This window comes from Oreochromis aureus, linkage group 7 (assembly GCF_013358895.1).
Source record: "Oreochromis aureus strain Israel breed Guangdong linkage group 7, ZZ_aureus, whole genome shotgun sequence".
In the NCBI taxonomy this organism is placed as follows: domain Eukaryota; kingdom Metazoa; phylum Chordata; class Actinopteri; order Cichliformes; family Cichlidae; genus Oreochromis; species Oreochromis aureus.
In genome coordinates, this window is record NC_052948.1 from 13111508 (window position 1) to 13138784 (window position 27277).

At 42.5% G+C, this 27277-nt stretch overlaps 1 protein-coding gene across 1 annotated transcript; it reads right to left on the reverse strand.

Moving 5' to 3' along the window:
• Positions 1–4588: 4588 nt before the first annotated feature.
• Positions 4589–22954, reverse strand: klf13 (Kruppel-like factor 13). The gene is made up of 2 exons (XM_031747400.2): positions 22111–22954; positions 4589–11100 (listed from the first exon to the last, which is right to left on the reverse strand). Exons 1-2 carry the CDS (start codon positions 22586–22588, stop codon positions 10805–10807), a joined length of 774 nt encoding a protein of 257 aa, XP_031603260.1. The 5' UTR covers positions 22589–22954; the 3' UTR covers positions 4589–10804.
• Between the last annotated feature and the right edge of the window lie 4323 nt (positions 22955–27277).

Sequence of the window (27277 nt, forward strand, 5' to 3'; positions counted from 1 at the left end):
AGGCTTCATTCCAGTGTATTAAGAAGCTGTTACCAATTAACAAGAGCTCATTTCACACAGAGAGCCAGTGTTTGAGTTCAGTTTCTTCCACTTCTGTCCACCGCTTGTGTCAGAAAAACCTCAAAGCAACAAGTATGACCTTAGAGCTTCACTCTTAGTCTTTAAAATTAAACCATAATGCAACCGCGAGACAGCGGAGAAACAAATGCCTGTCAGAGTGACTTGAAGTGCAAACAAATCAGTGCCTGCAGTTTCTCACAGACTTTTGAAATACACTAAAAATGTTAAATATAAACCCTTGTTTTCCCATAACGAGGCGAAACCGGGCTTTTAAAATGTGCACAGTCTGTACAGTAGCAGCAGGCTGGAGTTGGTGGTGAGGGTGGGCAGCAGTCCTCTAATGTGTGGGATGAGCTGCATACTTCTGAGTGTATAGTCTCGTGACTGAGTCGATGATGAAGAGGGATGGATTTACCTCTCCAGCTTTTGCTCTGTGGTTTTGGACTGTGGCTGCTAATGATGTGAAATGAATATGAATATAAAATGACATTTTCAGGTCTTTAAGATGAATTACATCTCCACGTGACGTCCAGTGTTAGTCACACAATGACACACAAGGGCCTCTGTCATCACAGCAGTTATACCCCAAGCTCTTGAATTATGAACAAGTACTGAATAAGACAGAGGGCATTGTCTTCTTTCTTGGGTAATATCTTCTCAGAATGTCCTTGGAGAGACCCCCCTGTTGGTTTTCAAAAGTGACAAAGAGCTCTATCAGGCATACAGCAGGATTTTGGCAGGCCTGCTTTCTCTCTCAAAACTGCACAGCCTCCATGTTGTCAAATTCACTCAGCTCATTTCTAACTGCGATTCCTGCTAAAAACACCCCGACACATCTGTTTCTTTCCTCAGCATAATTAGAGCCTATTACAGGCCTTAAAGGAACACAATAGTCCATAAATATTGATTTTTTGGGGATAAGCAGTTGTCTCATTATGATGGTGAAATGAAAATGTGGGACAAATATGCATATGCATGGGTGTGTAATTTGAGTGTTTAAATCCTCTCTGCACACTTCTCTTCAAGTTTGGAAGCACCTCGCAGTATTTTCAGGTCTGTTTCAAAGAGGGGCTGCTGCCTTTGATGTCTCTGCTGCAGTGAGTTGTATGCCCCACACAGCACCACCCCCTCCCCAAAGCTAAGCCTTGTTCTCAGCCAGTGCCAGCCTCCAATATCTGAGCTCATCCCACCCGCTCTCCGCAAGAACTAGCATCAGCCCTGCCATGCACTGCACTTGAGAGTGGGTGGCATCACATGGCCCTTCAGGCTGCCTTCTGGGGTTTGGCATGTAGGAAGGCACACACACACACATGGCTACTATGTGATTAGGCCCGCTGCTGCTGCTGCTGCTGACTGCATCTCTTCCTCTTTTTTTTTTTCTGTGGAGTAATTTTATAGATTCTCAAAGTCAGTGATGCCCACACACCTCAGTGGAGCATAGACCCTTTTCCAGCCTGCAGTGCCTCCCACGCCGTAGACTTTGAGTGTTTCTAAGCGCCAATCAGCGCTGGGTAGCACCACCAAAACCGCCCCCTCATCCCTGTGTTCCTTCTCTCTCACACACTGTCCTGCACTTTCACTGAGCAACCGCGGTGAAAATAACTCGCGGATGGCACGAAAGCAAAGTTTGCTCAGCATGCAGGATTTCATCTGGAAACCTGATGCTCTGGAGCAGATAATCCAAAGAAAAGGTGCGACTAAAATGATAAATCAGTCAAAGTGAAACCAACTCCTCCACCCCCACATCCTGTCTGCAGGGTAACAGCAGCAGATATGTGCTCCTGCTACTCATTTAGCTGTCTGTACTTTGCTCTGCATCTGTAGCAATATAACACACTAAGGAGACAACGTTTCATCTTGAGAGCAAACACGTGATTGAGTGATACGAAATCCGTGCCTTACCCAAGCAGTCACCTGAGATGTTCTTGTAACACAGAGATATATGTGTGAATTAACTCAGTTACTAGTTTCCATTGCGTCTTCAACTCTTGCATTAGCAGGACTTTTGCAACCATGTGGAAAGATGCAGGATTTGTGTAGGAGCTCAGTTTTCCTTGACAGTAGTTCCCTGCCTTTATTCAATGCTTAAAACAATCCAAAGAAGAAAAAAAGAGAAAGTTTAATATAAACACATGATGTTGAACTATGCAGAAGTCCTTCATGTTGCCAGACAAACAGGCTTTGAAAAAAAAAGAAGCTCTGGGAACATGCCGGCTGTGATGGCCCATCACTGTGCGGTGGTGCCAGGGGTGGCAGCTTGTCTGCTGGCGTAGCGTGGTGTGCTGGTAGCTCCAACCTGCTCGGAGACGGGAGGTGTACAGCATGAGCAGGGAGAACACCATGCTCCTCATCAAGAATTTTAATGTCTGCGTTCTTCCTCTTCCTTCCTGTCTCACTCAGCACCGCATGATTCAGTATGAGCAGGAAAGGCCACGCCTGTGATCTCTGCTGATGTTGTTTGGCAAACTTAGCTTAAGAGTGGGATAAAGAGATATTGGCAGGGTTTTTGCAGAACAGTAAAATGCAGAAGGTTGGAGGCAGTCTGCTTTCTCTGTGTCATGTGGTGTTTAATCTACACAAGGAAGATCGCCCTTTCTTGTAAGCGCACTGTGTGAATGCGTGTGTGCAGGAAACTTCACACGGTTCACAGTCTATTTGGTCTGAAACACAATAAGGAAGGAAGGAGTCCCCAGCTTTCGATGCCCCACCCACTGCTGATACCCCAGCAGTTACAGTAAATATTTGCATGGGTGAAATGAGGGAACAAGGTGTACTTCCTGTTATAAGAATAATACTGAAGCGCATGACAGGCTGGTGAGAAAAAATGCTTTCTGCAGTTCTGTGCCGTTAGCAGTACTTTACAATTTTAAATAAGGAATTTTGCCAATATGAAAATGAGGAATATTTTTCTGAAAAAGAAAAAGACATTCTCCCTTCAGTAAATAAAATTGAGTTCAACTTATAAGCAGTGAAGCGATCACTTCAGCTTGTGGCTAATCTTGGATAATAGTTGCTTATCTAGTTCCCTGATCTATCTATACCTAGACTAGGAATGACAAGGATATAAATTAGCTGGAGGGGTGCATTAAATTACCTTTACACAATGCTAGACTTCCTAGTATAGCATTGTGTAGGTGTGAAAAACAAAGAAAATACAGAGGTGCCAAAAACTGCACTTTCTGAAATGTCCACTTGAGTCTGGCACCAAAACCAATACAATCACCGAGTAAGAAGACTCATCTTTCCAGTAGAAAACTTTATTATTACAACCTGGTTAAAAACAACTCTTCTAGTTTGTACAGTAGCTAATTTACCCTTTCATCACTATAGTGAGAGTTGAATGTTTATATAATTCACCTATATAAACTGGGCTAAGGTGTACATTTTTAGAGGCTGCTTTGACTAGCAGGTGACATGTAGCCTCTAGCTACATGTCACCTGAGCTCATTTGAAGCCACTAAACCAGACCTTTTGATTGTGTCTGTGGTGTTAATGTAATTACCTGACTGATAAAAAAGGGTTTTTCTGTAGTTATTTGCCCTAACTATGTTCCATCCATTTCTTCCACCTATCCAATTCAGGGTTCTGAGGAGATTTAAAGCCTTTCCCTGCTGTCTAATGTTTGTTTTATGGGACTGCATTTGGGTAGGTATTTCCCTACGCAGAGTCTACGCAAAGTGGTATGCAACCAACACAAATGCGCTTGTGTGCAGTCCTTCAAGGTACCAACAGCCTGTTGAACGAGCTGGATGACGCTATGCGTAGGTTGAACGCTGGTTGGTTGAAAGAAATTGAAGACACACGAAGAAAAGCTCAAAGAGATTTTAAAAATCTGGCATGAAAAACACATTTCAGCTCTTTTCATTTAACAACTTTGCTCTTTTCTGTGGCTAACCACAACTAACAACAGCCCAAGCAGTAGTCACCCACAGGCTAACTGTTTGTGACGCAGCCCACTGGAGTGCTGTGCGATACTGCAAATTTTGGTATCAATCTGATACCTAATAAATAACGGTCCAGTATTTTTTATATTTTTAAATTTTATATTTAGATTTTTTCATTTCCAAAAAAAAAGATGGACTGCATACTGAACTAAGAAAAACAAAGAATTGATCCAATCACGCTAGTAGCTACTAGCTACTAGCTGTCATTTCGTTTTACCAGCAACATGTTACTACTTAGCATTCCACCCTCGTGTCTAAATATGGTTACTTCTTTCTCCAAAACATCCAAGACACTGGTGGCTAAAAAGCTACCACCATAAGGTGGCTACGTCCATCTTTTTTAAATACGATCAGTGTTTCTTGCCTTTATGCTAAGCTAACTGTTTGCAGGGAATAGCTTCATAGAGACCTGACAGTGCTGTCGTCTTTTGGGGCACTAACAGTAGACTATTTCCTGAAATTTTAAGCTATTCCTTTAATTAATATCTCTACTAGTAAAAATGTTACACAATCGCTTGTTTTAATATCCTATTATTGTGGTCACCATGACAAAAAGTCACACACTGAAAGTATGCCGAAACAAATTATGGCTGCTTATTTTATGAATTTATTTCCAAATGTAAACTTCACTATTTCATGCATACAAGTTATGACAACATACATTATTCAACAATCTGTTAATTTTCATATTTGCATAGGACATGGTCACAATATATTGTCTAACATGTAAAAAATAATGCCATAAAAAGGTACAGCAGAGCAGCTAAGACCAGCACATTAGATGTGTGTAGAATCCAAGTAAATGTACAACTGTAATACTCGAATGTAGTGATTTTGGTTTGCTGTGAGAGAAAAAAAAGTGACACCTGAAGGTTAGAATGAGGTCATTGAAGAATGTACTGGCCATAGCTGAGTCGAGAGTTATTTACAATATAGATTATACTGGTGCTTAGAGGGGAAGCAGCACCATGGAGTCACTACAACAGGCAACTGATGGTGAGGGGCAGAGAGGGACACACAGAGGTATCAAGAGAGCAACGTTACACTGAGGAGGTACACTGAGGACAAACAGGTACAGGAAACAGAACCAAAAGGCTGGTGAGAGGCTCCCTCTTTGTATTCAAGGTGAGGTCACTGACAGCACTGTGAGCTGTATAACCTAGAACAGATTAATCTTTTAAGGGCAAAAATATCAGCTTAGCTTAGACCACCAACAAATATGGTCTGCAATTTTTCATAACATACCACTCTTTTTTGTCACTCACAAATTCTGAATTATCTTTTACTTTTATGAATAAATTGGATTTGATTCATCAAGTTATTTTACGCTGTAAAAAAAACAAAAACAAAATAAAGTCGCTTACTTGAGCGAAAGGAGGTCCATATCGAGCACAACATCCACTGATCGACAATTACAGCACGTAAAACTGAACCCAGAAGTACAAATGGTGTTGGATTCACAATTACTGCAACATTCATCTTTTCCTTCAAAGCCTTTGGTAACAACAATCAAGAACCACTTTATACTTTTATGGCTGCTTCTTGAAAAGAAAAGAAAAAAAAGCCTAAGACGGACTTTATTCATCCTTAACTTTTAAACATTTCCGAGCACAAAGAGCCCAAAAAGAAGAAAGAAGGGGTTAGATTTGGGACAACAGGAAACGTACCTTGTGCACAACTCACAACGTGTAAAACCTCACAGTCGAGACAGACTTCTAGTCATAACCGAAGAAAAAAATGCATTGGGTTGATGCAAGCAGCACATTTATAGTAAATGCAGTGCGTCAATCCTTTGGAATGGTTGGGGCGTCTGTCTTCATTAAGACTGATTTTGTCAAAGAAAATACCTGCATTAAGCCATTATACACTGCTTGAGTACTGAACAGCAAGAAAAGGGGAAAACATTTAAATAAGAACCAAACAAAAACAAAGCTAAACACTCAAAATGTTTACATAAAGCGGAAAAGAAATATTTAACTTAGAACACCTACATATCAAATACGCAGCGTTGCTTTATTAAATCCTGTACATTACATAACGACGTGTCACACTTTATAAAACTGTACATGTTTGTTTAATGTCTGATAGTAGCTATTTTATTTTTTTGTTTGTTTTTCTTTTTTACCCTTAACATTTGTATCCTCTTTATGAAGTTATCGTTATAGTTTTGGCACACAATTGCATCGCGTCATGCTCGAGATCAGTGACGAAGAGTTCTGTGAGATATACTGATGTCTTTAATATGAACTCCTTAAATAAAATTGTTAGTTGTTCACACACTAGGCAACACTTAATTCACTTTTTTATATATGTTACAATCAAGAGGAAAATGTTAACTGGTAAACAGTTAGTATCTTGTTGAGGCTGCAAGTCCTTCTGCTCTCACGGGTGTTGAAATCTCGATTCTTACTGGGATAACAATCATAAAGTTGGATTAAGAAATGCTAAAATAAGGTTTCCTAGTAATTTACAGATGACATCACCCCCATTACACGAGCAAAAGTTGAAAATGAGACTGAGAAGGGATGTTTTAAGATTTTTGTAACAGAAAATTAGCTTTTAAGTGCCTTGAAATATTACTTTTATTTTTATTTTTTTTGCATCTACAAGGATCTATGTGCAGGACTTGGCGTTATGGAATGATTATATAAAATGTAGCCCAGTGTTTTCTTTATTTATTTTTTTGTTTCTTTATTTATTTTTTTACAAAAAAAAGTCTCTCCGTCTTTACTTTTTCATTCAAGTAGGAACAAATGAAACCAACAAATATTTGTGCTACTCGTCAAGAAAATGCAAGCTACATGATGGATGTTTTGAAAAGATATTAAAGTACAACAAAAGTATTTCAAGAGGTATGAGTTTTGAAAAATATACAACCTTAAATATTTCATGAGACAAAAAAAAAAAAGCAAAAGACCACGAAAAAAAAAGAAAGACTACATTGCTAACTCACAATGCGGTGGTCTCTATTCTTATGGAAAGCTCTGAAAATAATAAAGAAAAATAGCCACTCGAAATCTGAAACCAACTTACACAGAGGTCACTAAGTTTCTTTACTTATAATCACCCCAAACAAACCTAAAACTTTCATTTTCTTTCTTCTTTTTTTGGACGACAGGCTAACTGCGATAACCTGCATCCTGACATCAACAAAGTATTAGTTGTTCCTGATTAAAGGGATGAACCCCATGAATGGAGCTAAAATTGAGATTTCCGCATCAACGGTGCTTTGAACTGCTCTGCGAAAACCGCCAAATTCAAAAGCTGAAATGACCTGAAGACAATGCAAAATCTCGGAAAACGAAAAGGAAAAAACCCGAAAAGCACGGACTATACATCTTTCTACAGAGAGGTTAATAATTATTTGACAACAAACACAAGTACAGTAAAAAAATGGACATGTACAAAACTGTGTTCAATGGCCTTTTCTTTTGAATTATTCAAGTACATTTGGTACAGTGAGAAGAAAAAGTTTTGAGAAACTGCCTGTGGACGCCTTTATGTCACCGGTGCTGTCTGGATGGATTGATATACTGGGATGATTACACTGTCACAGTCGCTTTAATTCAGATGGTAGGAGCTCTGTTTGCCTTACACAGTCCACTGACACTAAGGGGTCAAAGGTGTTTAAAGGGACATTTCACTCCAGAGTGCTCGATAGCGGGACTGTAGGTTTATGACGACATAATAGGCAGGAGCCGAGCCTGTGCCGAGGCATTCCTGTGTTTCCAGTGTGGTCGGACACTGACCAGCAGTGAACACTAAGCACCCAGGACCACCAGAGGAGGCTGGCAGACTTTATCTGTGTGGTAACTGATGTTACAACAAAATCCACAAACTGTGTCATATCTGCTTGGCAGATGTCAACCCTGAGGAAAATGTGCAGATTATGGATTAAGAGCTGATTACTGAAACCTACTTGAGGGTGAGCAACTGAGAAAATATTTGCTTTTTGCAAGAGAAATTTACTCTGCAAACCAGGTCAAACCTAAAACATAAAGGAAAATGGACACAAAAAAGCCGTTCAACAGCAATTTCAAGAATTAGTTTGTGAAAATCAGCATTTTTTTTCTTCTTTTCTGTGAAATCCTCTCGCTTCTTCTGTCACTCAGAGCTGCTGATCAGTGGCATTCAAAGTGTCATCTTGCAGTCTGGAAACCCATTGAAACATCTGGCAGAGAAATTATGCTGCACGTGGCGTCGCGAGAGAAAACTACTGCATTCGATCGAAATAATGGCTGTTTTCTTTCTCGAGAATGTGACAGAGCTGATTCATCACAACTTTAAAGAGCGATGGCTGCTGTGAGGAACGAGGGGGACAAGGTCTGCCATTCATGGACTTCCACCTGCCAGACTGCCTCAAAGGCAAAAAAAAAAGAAAAAAGAAAGAAAGATCCACGCTTTCAAGGCAAAGTTAGCATGCACATAGTGTCAAGCACGGGACTGCGGGGCAGGACGATGAAGCTAGCGCATGCGATTCGCAATGACAGCGGCCTGGAAGGGTCTGACGGGACAGAGCTAAAAGGCTGACCATATTTCCAATTGTAGTGCTGAAGCATTAAAGGAAAATGTAGGCATAACACAGACTGGCGGCGCAGCAGCAGCAGTTTTGATAGCCGTGCCTGTTTCCGTGGAAGGTTTACTGTGCCTTTCGCCTGACCTATTGAGGCATGTCTGTCTAGAAACACAAGTCAGCTTTCTCACGGGACATCTGAGCTTCACAGGCAGGACGACGTGAGGCTGGTGAGCACTGGACTTTTGCTGATATGTTCGTTTTGGTTCAGATGTTTTGACAACAAGTTTTTAAAAAGCCCCCCTCGTTGTGAGAAAGAAGTTTGAAAGCAGCTGTTTGAGACCTCCGATTTATGAATTTTGGAGCTGTTACGTCCTCCTTGGAATTGTGAAATCTGACTCCTCAGCAGCAGGGGTTTCTGTCTGTGCTCGGGATGGAGCTGGATACATCCCACCCACACTGCTAGAACTGTTGTTCATAGACTTTTTAGTCTTATCCTATAGTTTGGATCAGCCCACTAATTACAGCCATTTTTCTGCTGGCTGTTTCTACAGTTGGTGGGAGGAGGGGAGTTGGGGAAAGAGAAGGAAATGGGGGTTGTCTGCGACTGGGTGTCTCCTCTTTTGTGCTGTTCAGCTCATGATAAACCTCTCCTTTTTTTTTTTTTTTTTGTTATCAGGGCCTGCCCTCTCTTGCCTGTTTACTGCAGATAGCTGCTTTCTTCCTTCTGTACTCAATGTTGCAATGTCACAGCAGAGCCCAGCTCAGGCCTGCCTAACACGGTGGCCTACATTTGACCCACAAGTCGGGCAACCTTACGCAATTTAGCAGGCTCGGAGCTTTACCGGTTTTTGACAAGACAGGTAGAGCTAGATGAGTAAGGATTCCCTGGGGAATGGCATGCGAGCACCCCTCCTGCAGGCTGTGAATTGCTTCTTTTGGGTGCAGCTGTTTCCTCCAGGGAAGCCACAAAAGGTAGAGCCAGGAGGAGGGAAGTGAGCCGGCATCTGGCTCTACCTGCGATACTGCCAACCACCAGCTCGAGGCCTCAGTGAAAGGTGGCTTACAGGACTGAATAAAAAGCTTTCATTCATTCTTGTCTTTGGTACTTTTTCCGATGTGCTTGAGAGATGGCTAAACCTTGTTTCAACTTAAGTCCCTTTGTGTCCATTTTGAGTGAAATGTAGGCTGATGAGGCAGCTTTTTCTCTTTTTTTTTCTCTCTTCCTTTTCAAGCATGAACAGCTGCTTTGAAACTTGACTGTCTCTGTGGTTGGAACGTTTCTCTAACTTCATAAATACAAAGAAAACTCTTAACCCAATCCTTCTACAGTGCAGATTCACACAGTTTACACTGCACACAACCATTTCATGCAGTACATATTTAACCCAGTGTAATGTCAATAGATATTAACATTGCAGAAAAGAAACAGATTTGCGTTTTGTTTTCTGTGGCGGGGCCTTTCTGATTGTTCCATTAATACACAGCAATCACATTAAATATGAAACCCCTCCCCAAACACGAGGGAGAAAACAAATGTTTGTGTATGCGTTACACATGACAGTGGGGCTAGTTTTTTCAAATATGAGAGCCAAAGAAAAGAAGAAAAAAAGAAAACAAAGAGTGCAAATTGTGTTGAGTGTAAGGCTGCTATATATGTACTGTATGTTTCTCTTCACCGTGTTCATTCTTTCAAGCTAACAAGGCCATCCCTGAGCAGGGCGTAAAATTCAACCCCTGTTGAATTTCAGAATAAAGTGATGAGTATATTGTGCAGTCAATGTGAGTACTGTTAAGTACTGTGGTCTTACAGAAATCACAACTGTCTTCAATCCTGAGGTGTGTGTGTGTGTGTGTACCCCTTCTCCTAACCCTTTCAAAAAATCAAAAATAAATTGAATAAAATCAAAGCAAAAATAAACAAACAAACAAAACAAAAATGTTTCAAAGATCTGTCAGGGTGTCTGTTTTTTTTTCTTCTTCTAGACCTTGTTTAGCTGACTGCGACCGTACATTTAACAAGTAGCCGTGATCAGAAGCCCAAAAAAAAACACACAGACTGAATGCAGATATTGCCATCTGGGAAAGGCATTATCTTCTTTTAGGATCACGCAAGTAATTGCACTACAATAAGCAGTTATGTACATTATGGTACACCACAGCAAGCGCAGAAATAGCAAAGGGGAGGGTGGGGAAGGGGGGTAGCTGACAACTGTGCAACAAAAGTGTTATGATGAAAACACGGGCCTCACAGTCTCGAGGCAGAAAAGTGCGACCGGGTTTCAGTTTAAGGCGAGTTGGCTGGGCTGAGGGTGGGGCTGGAGGCATCTGAGCGGCTGTAGTCGCTGAGGGAGCTGGGACGTGTGGCGCTGCCGCCGTGGGGTCTTTTCAGCATTCCTGGCTGGAAATCTGAGTGTCGCCGGGCGTGCTTCATCAGGTGGTCGCTGCGCATGAAGCGCTTTTCGCAAAGGGGGCAACCGAACTTCTTCTCCCCCGTGTGGGTGCGGTAGTGGCGGGCCAGCTCATCAGAGCGAGCGAACTTCTTAATGCAGTCGGGCCAGGTGCATGGGAAAGGCCGTTCTCCTGCAAAAACAGAGGCAGAGCGTCAGACGAACCATATCCACATTTGTGCTTTTTTTTTTTTTTTAAAGACAATTTCAGTTGATCATTTTTCCAGTTTTCATGTAAGCACCAGCCACTGGAACTTAGAAAATGAAATCAACGATACATTTAAAAGCCACCAAATAATCACAAGACAGTCAATGCTCATAGACTTTCATGGCAAAAATACCCAACCTCAGAGTTGAAATGATCATTTTAATGCACCTTTTTGGATTTTATTAAGGCTTAAAGCTAGGTCTGTAGCTGCTTTGACAGTAGTGTTGATACTGGCAGGAGTAGCACACAGCAGCCTGCTAGGTCTTATTTATGCTAATTTCAGACATGAACTGGACTGGCTGACCTTGATTGCAGTTTTGGTGCCTTTTGCAGGAATAAGCTGACATATAATACGGCTTGCTTTTCCAAGAATTTCAGGTGAGTGAAATGACAGGATTTTTTTACGTGCTGCATCTATATAGTCTATATCTGCAGTATGCTGATCAAGCTTGCTAAGAACTTATGGCTCCAGGAAAATCAAGATGGCGATGGTCATAAACCTAATGTTTTGGCCATAAATCAAGAAACCAGAAACCAGTGAGTGACTTCAAGGTGGTTGCATTCATCCTTTAGACCGAGTCCATGGTTTTATGCCCATACACATCACCCTGCCAGCAGCCTAGTTGCTGTTTTACATGATTGCATGTTTTCAAACCCATTTGTGGTTTCCAGCGTCTTTAAAATTCAACACAAACTTTGTAACTGGGGCCAAAGCATAACTTGATGGGATCACTGCGTTATGATGGAGTTGCTATTTCGAGCACATTTCAAGTCTCCGCATGCTGATTTTACCACTGTAGTGAAATAAACGGGAACCAGCGGTCGCCGTAAAGGTCGACACAAAAGAATCGAAATGAAAATACTTTTAAAAACTAATGGGCGAACAGTGGGTCAGGCTTTTACAGGATATGTGATTTGTAGTAAATGAGTCGAAACATGCCGAAGCCGCTCCAATGCTTATGTTGTTAGCCTTTTACATACAGTTTAATGTTAATGCAACGGGGTTTTTCACATGTACCTGAGGCTTTGGTGAGTCTCACTCAAATCAAATGAAACTAACTGATGATGAAGTGTGCATATTTCGGCACTCTGGTGACACAAATGGTGCTCGCCACATAATAAACAGCTCACCACAGTGCTAGTACTGACTCATCCTGGAACAACAGTCATAAGGTTATTCCATAATATATTAAAAGCCACAGAGATAACTTCAAACCGTTAAGAAACATGCAACAAACAAAAAAAAAAGAGGTTTGAGCGATAAGACCTGGATGTAAATCACCTACAAATTGGCAGAGTACTGGAGGAGCAGACACAGTTTAATTATCTAAGCTCCAGATGCTAATCACACTCACAATGGTTACCCAGCCCATTTTCTAGCATGCAACTATCTGTGACTCGGCACATGGGAAATTACAACCCTCCCCCTCCTCCAACAGCCAATAAAAGTGGGCTCTGACAGAAATATACTCAAGGCCATATGGTACAGTATACTGCAATATATCCTGCATTTTCCTACCATGCTAATATGGAAACAGTATGCAGTGAACCTAAATGCAGCATCCTGCATTTACTGGTCAATACTATATTCCATTTAGCCCCATTTTACTGAGCTCCTGCCCAACAATAGTGAAATCCAGCAGTCTAATTTTACCAGCTTGGCTTCACAGAGCGAAAGGAAACCGCAGGATGTGTTCTTCTAATGGTTAGGCTCTTTCTAGTGAATAAGAATAATCAATCATAATGTGCACGCCCATGGCAGGGATTTGAAGTATGAAAGGGAAAAGATGGAAGGAGATGCGTGGATGTTTATAGGTGGCACATCAGAACACGGCTGCCAAATGATTTCTTTGTTCTGTGGTTTCCCTCTGGGCCACAATGGAAAGAGTGCTGTTAAGCATCAAACACTCAAATGCTACCTGATGCCAGAGAGTCTCAACAACAAGAACTCGGTGCACAAGTCTCAGTCCCTTCCCCCCACCTCCCCACCTCCCCATACACTGCATGGTTACAAAACACGCCGACAGACAGCGCAAGTCTAGACAGTCCGGTCTGTGCTCCTGCCTCTGACGCCTCACCTCAGCTCCAGACAAACTCAGTCAGCCCTGCCCACTATAGTTCCTGCAGGCTCACACAAAGCTCAGTATATTTAAACACTGTAACTGACATGTATACATTTGCATACGCGCACCACAACACAGCGCTGTCCCCTTGTCATAGCAACTATTTATAGTTTTTAGCAAAGCTAACAAAGACACACATCCTTTCGTGCGTGATGTAGCGTTGCAATGTATAAAGAATGACGCGACTGTGTTTGTTTGAGCTCCTGGAGAAAAAGTAAGCAGTGAGACGCTCATCTGGTTGACATGGCTCATAATGGAGTGATTTCATTCAATGCTTTATTACCAAAAGAAGAGAGCAGTGCTGCCACCTGGCACTGCAAAATTAGTTATTGGCCTAAAAGCACAGCTAGGTTTTGCAGGCTGCTTAAAGCTAAATAAGCAGTGTAACAGATCTGGCAACATTAATATTTAACCAGACACAAGAGAGCTAGACTGAGATATCCAGTCTATCTGCCCTGATACAGTAATGCGTAGTGGAAGCATCAGGTATCCAGCAGCAACTTGCTGAGATGGGTCAAATTATTTGCAGCTCCGTGACTTCTTGGAAAGGGCAGAAAGAAAGACAGGGTGCCCATTTTCACCTCTCGCTGAGCAGCTTGGAGTTTTAAAGCCAACAATATGAATATTAATATAAAAGAAAAACCTGCTGCTTTAATGCCAGCCTTGAAATATCAACTCCCATAGAGGAAAAGCATGCAACGTCCCAATTAAGTGTTGTTTCGTAACACCGGGATCGGGATTTCCATGAAGCTGGTAAACATATTCTGCTAACATTGAGATGGTTTAGGGAACAAAACGCTTTCATCATGAGTGGAAATAATGATAGGGCCTATCAGCCTGTGTGGTATGAGGATGTCGCTTTCCAGAATTTTTCAATAGACTGCAGCTATTACTCAGCATTTCTGTAGAAAGGAGAATGCGGTAAGCTACTCCGCTTACCCAGCTTTTCTTCCTATCTACTTCCAGTGTTGTCACAGCACGGCACCATAGTGACTGTGACGCCAGGACCCACCGATTGGTTATCCCATCTCTGGCATCATGCCATGCCAAGGGTGTGGTTTGTCTTTCTCCGAATGTGCAGAGGGCGAGCAGAGCGGGGGGTGGGTGGGTAATGAGGGAAGCTTTTCCCTAACGAACACAGTGACCCAGTTACCCATAAAATGAGTTACATCATACATCATGCACGCAAACTGTACCTCTACTAAGCACAAGTGTCCCCCCTCCAAGGCAATGAGATTATGTCACAGGTACTCTTGTTATATAACTGTTCTCTGCGAGTCCACTGGGTCAGTAAATAAACAGCTCATCTCTGCTCCTCTCCCTCCATCTTCCTCTCATTCATATCTGAGAAGTTGGGCTCCTCGGTTTCTAGAGAAATGTTTAAGAGAAATGAAATCTGACTTCCCGGTGTAAGGGATGCTGCCTGCAAAAGAAAAGATCAAATCTCTTCTTGACGCGCACCGCAGTGGAGAAACTGAGCTCAGTCGCCGACCGAGAGCAGATAACATTCCTGGTGTGTCCTCAGGCATGGTCCAAACTCACACGGCATACATGTGCAAACTTCATTTGAACTTGCTATAAGAGAACTAGATTAAATACCTGTGCAGGGTGAGAGGAGGGGGAAAAATACATCAGAGATCACCTTGAAGTTAACTGTGCCTGCACAGCGAGAACCAGAGCAGGAAATATCTTTCTCAGGGAGCTTACAAGAAAAACAAGGTGCACCTTACACCTACACAGAGGCAAACAATTCACAAAGAGAAAGTACGGAGCCTTGCTGTAGATCACGGCTCATTACAGTTGGAGCCACCTCACTTCAAGGCTGGTTTTGGTGGCACAGCCAGCTTGGCAACATGAAATGGGACACCACTAACTCCAATGGTAGGGCTCAGCACAATCCTATAATTTGGATCCATGTTTACAACAGACTATGACCTGAAAACAACCAGAAGCCATCTTTGCTGCCAGCAGACAGCCCTTGATGGAGTACTAAAATGACTGCTAGGGCCCTCATCAGCATAAACCACTGGAGCAGACAGGGTTAACCCAAGTGTGCCCAGCCTCTCTCGCCACACACACCATCATGTGCCAGGGCGATATAAACACTAACATGCGCGCACAGAACAAGAAATATACATTAAGGCTTCTGCAGCTCCTTTCTTTTGTTCGTGAAGCGGTATATGCAGGCAACGCTTTAGCAAAAATAACAACAAAGGCTTACAAATTTCTGTGGTCTGCACTAAGACTCTTCTTGATCTGATACACACTTGAGATCAAACCAACTGTTTCTGTGAATGTTAGTCTATGAAAAATAACAGCCGTACCCGAGTGAGAGAACAGACAAATTACCAGAAAATCAAAACATGTTTTCTCAGACGACTCCATTCAGAGTTTGCTGCAGACGAGAATAAGTCACCAGGAGTAACAAAGGACCTCTGGGTGTGTCAGGTGCTTGTGACGAGAATCAGCTTAAGCTTGTCAGGAGAAGCTCAAAAACAAGAGTATTTAACGTATTATCATCTTTTGTCGTCATTGAGAGGGACCTTGCTCGCGGTTGAATAGCCTGCCTATCCTTGTGGGGCCTATAGCTGTCAGGCTGTGAACAATAGCAGCAGACTCTCTTCCAGCAGGAGAAGCACTCCTGTAATGCATTTCAATCAGACAGGCTGCAAGAACTAACCGTAACTCACTCCACTCGGTCCACACTGCGCCGGGCTACAGACGTTCACGCGGAGACATGTAGCAGGGGTCGAGTGCAAGCATCTGATTCCTGCGCGCACTTTGCTATACATTACTTCATCCTCTTAACTGTTTAAGAGAAAAGCGGGGAGGGGTTGCCTGCATTCAGCAGCTCATCAGATTTGCCTCAATTAGCTGGAATGGGCACTCTCGTTCAGCCTTGAGTGCATGCTAAAACAACCTGCAGCCTTGATATGTTGCAGGCAACCTACTTATCTTTAAAGAAAGAAAAAACAACAACAACAACGGTTAAACTGACGACATGCAAACAGCTGCCGCCATTAAAGGGTGTTTATAGTTGGTCCACAGAAGCAGGTGGGAGCATAGACGCGGTACAGTGCCAGCTCATTCTGCTGATAGAGCCTCACACTATAGCTCATTTGAGACAAACATCCTTAACCACCATCAAACAAAGAGCTACAACCCTGCTAGATCCTGAGAGGCCCCACCACACTGAGATAAGAGGACAGACAGATAATACCAACTGTCCCAGTATAATGCCTGATGCTCTTATGGTGAGCGGGACAGAAATATTTTCATGTCTTACAGTGACTGAGGGCATCCTTCTCAAAAGACTCCATGAAATGCTTCTCATTTTGCACCCAGGGACCACACCCCATGATGATATGGTCTGCCACAAGTCTGATTTATCATGCAGAGAAAGGGGACACACCTTATGTACTGTAGCGAGAAGCACAGCCAGAAACAAAACACTTCCTCTGACATTAGCTCACAGCCATTCCTCTCTTATTCAAGCTCCGATTAATATAACGCAGCGGACGCAGTCAGAGTCTAACTCTCATACAGAACACTGCAAGTGCCAGGCTGACAGGAGCAGGTTCTGCCGCTGAGGTCGCAGCCCTTCAGACGTTAATCAGATTAGATGCAGATGCAGCTGAATAAATGACCTACATCAATGGAGGGCATTGACAGTGAATATCCTGGTAACTGACCCCGCCCCCACCATGCCGCACTGTATATTCTGTCTTTGTACTAAAGATCCCTCCCTCGCATGTGAGATGCAGTGGAGGTGGGAGAAAAATGAAGAATGCACAGCGTTCCACAGGTCTGTATCCCTCTCTTCCTGCCTCTGGTAATCAACACCACACCACAAGACGTGGCCGGGCTCGGCCTCGCAACACAGCAGGCTTCAGCACCTATTTTGCTTTTCAGGCTGGAAAAGGGCGGGAGGGGCTGCTGGGGGAAACACACAGAGCAGCTTTTATAGAGCTACTCCAGAGCTAACTAAAGAATACACAAGCCCTGTGGGCCACTGAAAGCAGCACAGCTCAGGGTACTGCCTGACAGCGACCCTTTCAGTATTATGATTGTCCTCTATGCATGCTTGGGTGCTTAATCACAGTGAAATCAGGTTTATATGTCAACACTGAGGAAGTATCCTACTATCAGCTATACATGTGCATATACAGGATAGCATATGGACAGCACGTGCGCCAGCGCATGCCTTGGAAATGTCTTCCATGGAGCAGTAACACTGCACCAGCAGAATAACAGGGAAAATGGTGGCTCCACTTTGGTTTTATTTACACCCTACTGGACAGGATACCTTATTTCTACTGGGCACATACCGTCCTACATGTGACCTTTATAAGGCAACAGCATTTGTGCAGGAGAGATGCCATTCTGAAATCTTACAACAGAAAAAACAAACACTTGAATGTTTGCATCCGTAAATTCCTGTCAAACTGACAGTGCTAACATGCTAATCATTAGAAAACAAGGTGTACACTGTTACAGCAGTACTACATTGTCATGGTTTAGAATATTGGCGCTGAACATTTGCTACTTACTATGAAAAATAAAGCAGTAAAGCTGACCAAACAGTGGAGAAACGATACTTTCAACCTGTTTATGGTGCTAAATGAAAAGAGGACCCTCAAAGTTGAAACAAAGAGTAGCTAAAATGTACAAATCTCCCAAATCGAATCTAATAGCAAACAGTTAAGTTGTGATAGTAAATTCAAAAACAAAGATTTAAACCTGCTGCTAACACGACAGGAAAAGCCACAGCTTTTTTAGGCTTTACCATAAGGGAATCATAACATCAAGGCAATCCATCCCATAGCAATTTGAACCTGAAGTAGCTTGTTACACCACGTCCCTCGAACAAAATTTGGATGGAGACAAATGGAAACTTGTCACAAGACTGAAGCATGAGCTTTTTATTACATGTCAGAATTAGAGCTCAAATGGGAGCAATGGTGGAAATCCTGCCGTGTGGCAGGTAGACAGACAGACCTGCCCCAGTAGAGCTTTTACCGATTTCTGTGCCAAGGTTAAGGCCCAAGCAAGAGCAGGAAAACCCCATCTCCGCCCTGCTACCTCATCAATGCCACCAGCCACACAGGAACATTGTGCACTCTGTGCAAAAGTGCAGCCAAATATAAAACCACTGGCAGTGAAGTTGTATATATAATCAGAGAGTCCTGTTGCTTTTTCCATGCGGAACTTGGGATAATTTTACATTTAAAAAGCGTAATTAACCACAGTTATTTGACTGAAAATAGACAGCATGCATGAATAACTGGGTCTACCAGGTGCTCCCACTAATTTTTAGGGCATGCTTTGCAGCCATCTCGCAGTATTAGAGATACTCCAGCAGAGCACAAAAGAGGTTCAGACAAAACATCAACCCAAGTGTAAAATATGGCATTAGCCTCTTTGTCTTTGAGGAATATTGACGCTGTTCCTCCCTGTGATTCCGATAGATTCTGAATAGGTCTTCTACACTGACAAGATGGCCTTTTGTACGACCTAGCTGTGGAGGGCACAGAAAGTCTGAGCTGTTATTGCAGAAGAATAGTCAAGGCCCATCTCTCCTTTGACGATGGCAGTCTGGGTGACATGACCAGAACAGAGTAATAAGGCTTCAGAAAGAACATCATGTACTCTCTATGGAAGCAAGACACACTATTAGACACACTATTTAGAAAATAGAGCATCACTCTTAAAAAAGGTGCTAAAAAGCCAGAAAGAACATGAAAATAAGAGGAAAAGGAACGCAAGAAATAATTTGAATGAATTCAAATGTTACACCGGAAATAGTTTATATGTACATCAGTGTTACATGACTTCATTTTCCATATTGCAGGGCTAATGTATGTGTCACAGAAAAGGCCCACCTCCTGCACCAGGAGTTCAGACAAAAAGCTGTCTGGTGACCTTTGACCCTTAAACTCCTGTGCATTCCTCACCATACAACTCAATGCAGCATAATGAGCAATTTAAATTCAGTGTGTACCTCGATGTCTGCTGCATTAGACAGTGCGTCTCAAAAGAAACCTGCAATGAACCCTTCATAATCTCCGCTGAAGGGATCAAGAACATCTTTGCTCTCCCTGAGTGGCAAATTTTTCTGCTGCCAGCAGTAACCACATAATCAACTGACAAACAATTACACAAAGACAGTAAACGAAAAACCAAACATCACACTGAGTAACACGGGCCTTGTTGTGGACAGTTTTCATTAATGAAACCAATCACAGTTATTTCAGGGATGCTCAGTATACTGTTTATGAGTGTAACTGGAGTGGACGCAAAAGGCTCGTCTAAAGAGCCCTAAAAACTTACAGGTTGGAGGAAAAACAGGCTCCATAGCTAATGTAGCTTGTTTAAGACACATAAAGACATTACATTTACAGTACACTAAACTCTAATTAAATTTACTATAAACTGGATAAGTAAGCGAATGTAAAGGACATTCATAAAATAACACATAAAACATGTAAATATATGATAAAAAATGATTGTGACTCAAGGGGAAGATTTGTTTTGACCTATTTATGGAATTGTGCTGAAGACACTGCTTTACAAAAACAACCTACAGGTTTCATCTTCTCTTAAGATGCTAACGAACAAAACTTATAAGATATGCAAAAGCTGGGATGATGAGGCTTTGGGCGTTACAGGAGTCAAGTAAGGACGCCTTGTCCCCGGTTCTTTGTTTGGTGTCTATTACAGTGTTTTCCTCCTCAATTAGATAGTGGTGTTTGGCAGGAACTGACTGGGCTGGGATCCATTCTCTCTTGACTCTGCTAGTAGGGGCTGAAGGGAAGCACGCTGCCAGATTTTGGCTCTATGAAAGCACTGCAAGATTGGCTGAGGCATCCCGGCTGAACTCAAATGACCCACATTCTGGGCCTATCCAATCAGACAGGCAGAAACAGTCATTATTTTCACAATTTATGGGACACAAACCAATCGTGAAGCCAGACGCCGGAGTGTATCCAAACAGAAAGGCAGGCAAAAAAGGAAACGCTTAATAGGCACAGAGACAAGGGCAGGGTTAATACGGAGCAATGAAACTGCACTAAACTCACATGGTTTGGGCTCAGGAGAAGCACCGCTGAGTGCTAAAGGCTGGCTCTTTGAGAGAGCTGCTGCAACTTTGGCTGAGAAAAAAGGCAGCTTAACTGAGATGACTCATGCTCTCTAACTATCCAGCAAAATAAGCAGAAACCATCCCAATTATAAGAAATTATAGACTGCAAACCAAACACAAAGCCATAGGGGAGTGAATCCCAAAAGAAAGGAAATGGCTAATAGGCAAAAGGACAAGGACAGGGCTGAGTGACAGCAATAGAACTGCATCAGTAGAGAGACCTTTCATTTCCTTTAGGATGCAACTGAAGAAAAAGCTAGAGCCCTCTTTTATGCATATGCATGCACCAAATCCATGTTTCACTCTCTTAACTTCCCTTGGCAAACACTGATTGCATACTGCTACTACAACAGTTGCCACCACCTGCAGCTGATAAATAAAAACTATTATTTTCAGTAACAATTTTAGAAAACTTGTTTGCAACATGACAACAGCAAATGATTTTATAAATCTTCACAACCTGTGCCTATTTTAGCCTGATTTTCAGATGTACAGTTCTTCCCACACCCTGTAAATCTAGTGAGAAGGGGGTGGGGGGGGTAATGTATTCCACATAGTTTCAATTTTCTGGTTTAATTTCTTTCTCTATTCATAACGATTATTGAGATGAGTCAAGTTCACACAATTAATTTGTATGCGATTCCTGTGATAAAGGTTTTGTTTTGTTTCTGGTCTGTCAGCTCGACGTGTGTGTAGAAGATGATGAACTGCAGTATACGGAGCAGGAGGGGAAAAGCAAAGGCTCCTCAGTCGAGGCTCAACTAGCTGAGTCTGTTGCTGGCCAGATCAGCTGGCAGTCTGTCTAGCGGGGGTGTGGCACATCACAACAAAGGGCTTTGGGCAGACAAGCGACTGCACAGCTCTTATCAACCCCCCAATTTGAGTCCATCTACATCCTTTACTATCTCAGTAGCCTATTCTGCGGAATGCAAAGCGCAGATGTGGAGGTATCCTTTGGGAAGGTCACAGGTAGCAAACTGCCGATCCGGAGCGCATTTGCAAGCGTTTCTCTCAGCGGTGTGACGGCGCACTTGCTGGACTGCAAACTTTCAGCATGCCCACATTTACTTATTGCACACTTGGCTTATTCTCTAATGGGGACATTAGGCTGTATTTTGTAGGATTTCGCCTCTCGTGTTGCCGTGGCACAACCCAAAGTTTATTTTAATTAAAGCGAACAGAAGAACGCCCGAAATCTGATCTGTGTAATTTTGTTCTGCATTTGCGCTGCAGTTTGAACACAGTGTTCCATGCGGTGGGGTTTGTTTGTGAGTATGTGTGTGCGTGAGTGAGGTGGGGGGTTAAAGGAAAGCCGTCACAAAGCTCTGAGACTTGAGTGGGAGTGGCACTGTTTTCTAACCCCCGCAACCGAAATTAAAAGGACATAAAGTTCGCACAACTTAAAGGAGTGACTGCATTATGAAACTATACAGGCCACTGCTGAACTGAATGTGCTCATAGTATCCATTCAGGGTGGATCCGTGGGTGAATATTTATGAGTCACTGACTCGAAACACAGCAATCACCTCCTCTGTACACATAGCGCTATGAATGTACGAGAATCCACACTTTTGGTATCTCAGTGTTTAAAATCATCCCATCCGTTCTCAGATACGTAAGGGAAACACACGTTCACAGCAACAAACATCCAATGCACCCAATGAAACTGACCTGTGTGTGTCCTTAGGTGGGCTTTGAGGTGGGATGATTTGCCATAAACTTTTTCACAACCTGAATAGTGGCATTTGTGCTTTTTCTGAGGCGGCTCTTGCTCAGTTCGACCTCTCGGTTTTTTGCCTCTTTGTTTGAGCGAAGGATCGGAGATGGTGGAAGGTGTGGCAGATTTTCCATCATCTCTAAGGTTCGGCATGCTCTCATCCTTTATTTTTGCCTGCTCGGCAACACTGTTGGGAGTCTGCTGGTTAAAATCCGCCAGAATCCGCGCCACCACAAAAAGAGAGGAGTTATCCTTCACCAAAGGCTCCTTAATTTCCTCCCCGTTCTTGGAGGAGGATGGGATTTCTGGTTTAATCTCCCTATTCCCTTTAGGAGCATGAACAATTGCACGACTGGACATTGAAACAAGGCACTCTGCTGCAAAGTGATCCATTTTGTCTTTGAAAGAGCCCCCTCTGCTTCTTAATGACATTCACAAAAATCAAATAAAAATGATGCCGTGAGAGGGAAAGAAAAAGTACTTGTTCCGTGGTTCCCTTTGTGTAGTGGTGGTGGTGGTGGTGGTGGAGAGGAGGAGGTCGTTCTCATCAGAGAGAACTGACTTTATGATCTTACCCGGCTTTCCAATATCATCAACATCCTGTGCAAGAAACGCCTAGGACAGAAATGCAGACAACCTCCCCTTAGAGAGAGCGAGCGAGCGAGAGAGAAAACAACAGAAACCCAAAGTCTTTGTTTAGTGCAACGACGCTGGTAAGAACAAGAAGTCTAGAAACTTGGATGCGTTAACTCCCATCGCGGCTTCAAACAGTCTCCAGCATAGTGCGTGTCTCCCGAGCGCCTGTTCCTGCTCGGTGTATCCATGCTGGGGGCGTGTCGACCGGCGACGATCGGGCAGCATCGTCAGAGTAGCCGCTCATTCATTGGGCGCTGCCTGTCCCTAAATGCACCAAACTTGAAAGTTTCACCACAGGTTGCCTCCACGCATTTCACATGATGTATATCTCGCAGGCTGCAAAGTTAACAGTTCTTAAAACATACAACAGAATCGTGCGGAGTGGCGCCCAAAAGCTTCCAGGCGCTTTGGAGTTTTGTCCACCGATGATATCGGTAAGGAGATATCTTTAGATCCGAGAGGCATTCTGCAGCAAATATAGCCTGAATATACAGCTAGAGTGGTAATATACTCGGCTATAAGAGGAATACGTCCAACATGTGGTATGCGGCCCACAGACATGGGCGTGTCCACAGCGCCACCAACACCACTGGTGTGGAGCAGCGTTACAGTGCCCAGCACCATTGGAAGAGAGCATAGAAGTACAGGTTTAATGGACTTTCACTTTATTTAAGGTGTTGTTGTTCTACTTTCTGCTTTTGATCTACTATAGTTTAAAGGTTAATCTATAAATCCCTTTTTACACTTTGAAAAAGAATTATACAAAACACAAAATGACTGTTTTAAACTCTTGCATGTCATCATTTTCCATGTAATAAATCTGTAATAGGACACAGGGCTGCACATGAGTGTTTTTGGAACACTGAGTACCCTATCTTGTTTTCAGTTCCCTCCTGTACCACCCCATTAAGAAACACCTTGGAAGTGCCCCTGTCCACAGAGCCCTTATATCCACAGAAGATGACACCCAGATACCCTGAGTGTAAAAAGAAGAAGAAGAAGAATTGCAGCTGCTGGAGCGACCTACCTGCCAAGTACTTCCTGAGATAAACTAGTATTAAAGGTCTTTTTCTTCCTGTTGCCTTGGTTCTGTTTATGAAGTTTATTCATAAATAAAATCTATTCATGTCACTTGTTTTGGGATATTGTGTATACTTTTGGTTACATTGCTGTACAGATTGATTTGATTTGCAGTGCAGCAGGATCACTCATCCTGTATGCAAAAGAACTGACACTTGATGCAGTATTTGTCAAAAATCTACCGAATACTGTTGGTTTGCAAGTAATTTTTTTTATTGTTTTTTTTTATTTCCCCTTCTCCAAACTGGACTGAAATTAGTTGTTGAGCACCAGGAGTCCAAACCCCCAATATACTTCCCTCTCAGTGATGTAAGACGGAAAAGACCTACTTATTAGCTAATTCATTTTTAACTGATTTTCTGCGAAGGAAAAAAAATACAAGCAGCTTTATTTGATGAGAACTAACTGTTGAAATACAGAGTTTGAGCAATTTCCCCCTTATGCTCTGAATGTGCAATTTTTGTCATGAAGAAAACTGATGAGGTGACTATTTGAAAACGTGATTGCACCGATTTCCTCTGTTACACATTATCTGATCACAAAAACGAGGAAAACAACCAACTAAAAGCGCATAAATCATCTGAACACAGACATTTCAGCACAGAGGCAGTTATTCAGTCTGAAATGGGAGCAACAAGATTCAACATGATTTTTTAATATTATTTAGTCCCCTTCTTATGACTATCTCTAGCAGGCCTCTGGCCAGCAACACAGTGCATCGGCAGAGAGTTCAGTGAAGAAATTACTGGTTTAACCAGCTGATGTTAGACAGAGAAAATAAGTTGTTTTCAAAACCGCTTTTTAAACTTTCATTCAAAGACAGAAGAGTGGCATAACAACACTAGCAGTAAGTTGTTTAAATCCTACTCGACCCTGCTGATAACTTCTATCCTATTCTCCTCTCAGTCTTGCAGGTTTGATGACAAAAGTTTCATCAGACTTGACTTGACTCAAAAATGACTTTCAGCAGTTGACAGTCTTTATGATTATAATCTATTTTATAGTGCAGTATTTTTTTTAAATGAACAGCTTGTGTTTTTTGTTGTTGTTCTTGTTTTTTTTTTGTTTTTTTTTTCTGGAAGATGGTGGTTTCTCTCAGCAAACTAGCAATTTACCTCAAAACCTTCCTCTGAGCAACTCTGAGTCTCTGCCAACTGTAATCCAGCCAGCCCCCACAGGCACTGTCTTCTTTGGTTTATTCTCCAGTAAGAGACAAGTTGACACCATTATGGTGGAAAAAAAGGGAGTCAAGATACAAAGTTTTTGTCAGTGTTGGACAATTTAATGGCGTTAGCATTACAGCTGGATCAATCTGATCATTTTTCCAGACACCTGGAAATAAATCCATAAACAGTTATCAAATCCAGGCATGCTGGAAACTATCATGTCACTAGCTACAAAGTCCTGGCAGAAAACAAACCCGCTAATGCTATTGATTATAAGCACAAGGACATACTTGAATGTCCCTGTTAACCTCCTGTGGACCCACATGAACTCCAGTGTTTAATCAAAAAAAGTTTCAAGGATCTGTTTAGCTCAGATTTTGAATGTACCAGAATATGTGTCGGATATTGTGTGGCATGCTTTAAGAGCAACAGACAAAGGGCACAAAACGTCTTTTTTTTTTAAGAAAAGGAGTAAAGTTGCACTCCACCAGTACAGGATTAGACCTGCTTTCCTGCAGCAGCTGATGCTCTCCTGTGAGAATGAATGCACACTTTCAGCATTGTGCACAAAAGCCCACACTAGAAAGTTCCCAGTGTTCACGGCAATGTGGCATTCAGAAGGCCATCTGGCTGTATTATTTTACATATTCTTTCACCACAAAAACGTGGTGTTCTTGTGTTTCATGTGGTGCTTTGGCCATCTTTTCTAATGAGAGCACAGCAAAAGGGGATAGTTCCTCTTTCACAGGGTTATTTCCCAGAGCTGCGTAGAAACTGCAAGTGTTTATCAACTCCTATTTGGGTGTCAAGTGCTCGAAAGCCAAAAGAGACAGTGAGGAAATCAGCTGCAGCTCAAACAACTGAACCCCTCCAAAGGTGACAAGCAGCTGTGGAAGTGATCATATCTTTCACAATCTCACTCAGAGGGGAACGGTGGAGTATCTCTGTCTGTGGCTGCTGCAATGTGATGATTCAAGAGACCTTTTGTACATTCCCAAATCCCAGCACCAACCCCCAGTGCACTGTGTCCAAACAGCACACTGTCTGGCACTGACATAATGTTCTCAGGCAGGAACAGCAATTTGATTGGCCTCTTCACTTTTGTTTGCAATGGGAGATATCCTCTTCGAGCACAGCGCAGCCTGAACACTGTAACATTCTGGCTCGGCTGTCATGTCAAGGCAAGACCCCGCCCTCTGAAGACTTTGAAAGACTTACAAAAGTATCAAATTCCACCTGGTTCTTAAACCAGGGTGGGCAGCATGGCTAAAATAGTCACTCTTATGTTGCTTATCATTAAAATGCTGGCTACTCATAAACCTCAGTCATTTATTAACTAAGACCTTTTGCCTTTCTTTCCTTTAATCCAGCTGTGAGTTTCGAAGGGCAGTCCAACTGCTTGGTAAACGTCCCTGAAATGGAAAGAGACTCTTATCAGAACAGAAGAAGCAGTAAAACACTTAAGGCTGTTATAGTTCCGAGATATCGCCAAACCAGTATTTCTGGTAATGTCACGTTTTTTTTTATCAACTCCTAAGAAAATAATCAAGATTTCATTTGTGGTTTCGGAAATATGAGAGACTCAGTCACGATATATAATTTACAATGTATTTTATAAAAAATATTGGTTTGAATGATAAAGACTGATAAGGAGCTGAAGGTGCCATAGTGTGGACACTGCACTATAATATATCCCTCTTCTTATTGTTCTCCAAGCCCTTTGTGACAGACAAGCAGCCCCGTGACTAATGATGACAAAAACAGGCTGGGTTTTACCTGTGTAGAAAAAAAAGAGGATTAGTCATACAGACGACACACAGGTGTTAAACAGTAAAGATGTAAGTGTAACACGTGCGAGTCAGCAGGGTGTACACGCACCACGTGAACCTCTCTGTAACAGCCAACCACTTGCGCTTGTGTTTCGACAGGGCACAAGTGAAATGTTGGTCTTTGTTCCCTTTGCTGAGGAGAGAAAAGAACACCCGATTATGTAAAGCGCGTATGCGTACAGTAATAACACCAGGTCCAATGAGTCAGCCAGGCGTCGATGAGATGGGTAAACAAGTCCAAACTACATGCTATCATAACAAAGTGCAGCCTTCCTGCTGTCTAGCAGGATATACAAGTTACAGAGTTATTGGGTCCTTATCAACACTTTACTGTCATAACATTACCATTAGGAACACAAGTGCAAACATCAGATTGAGCAAAGACTACCGGGAACAATAAATGGCAAATA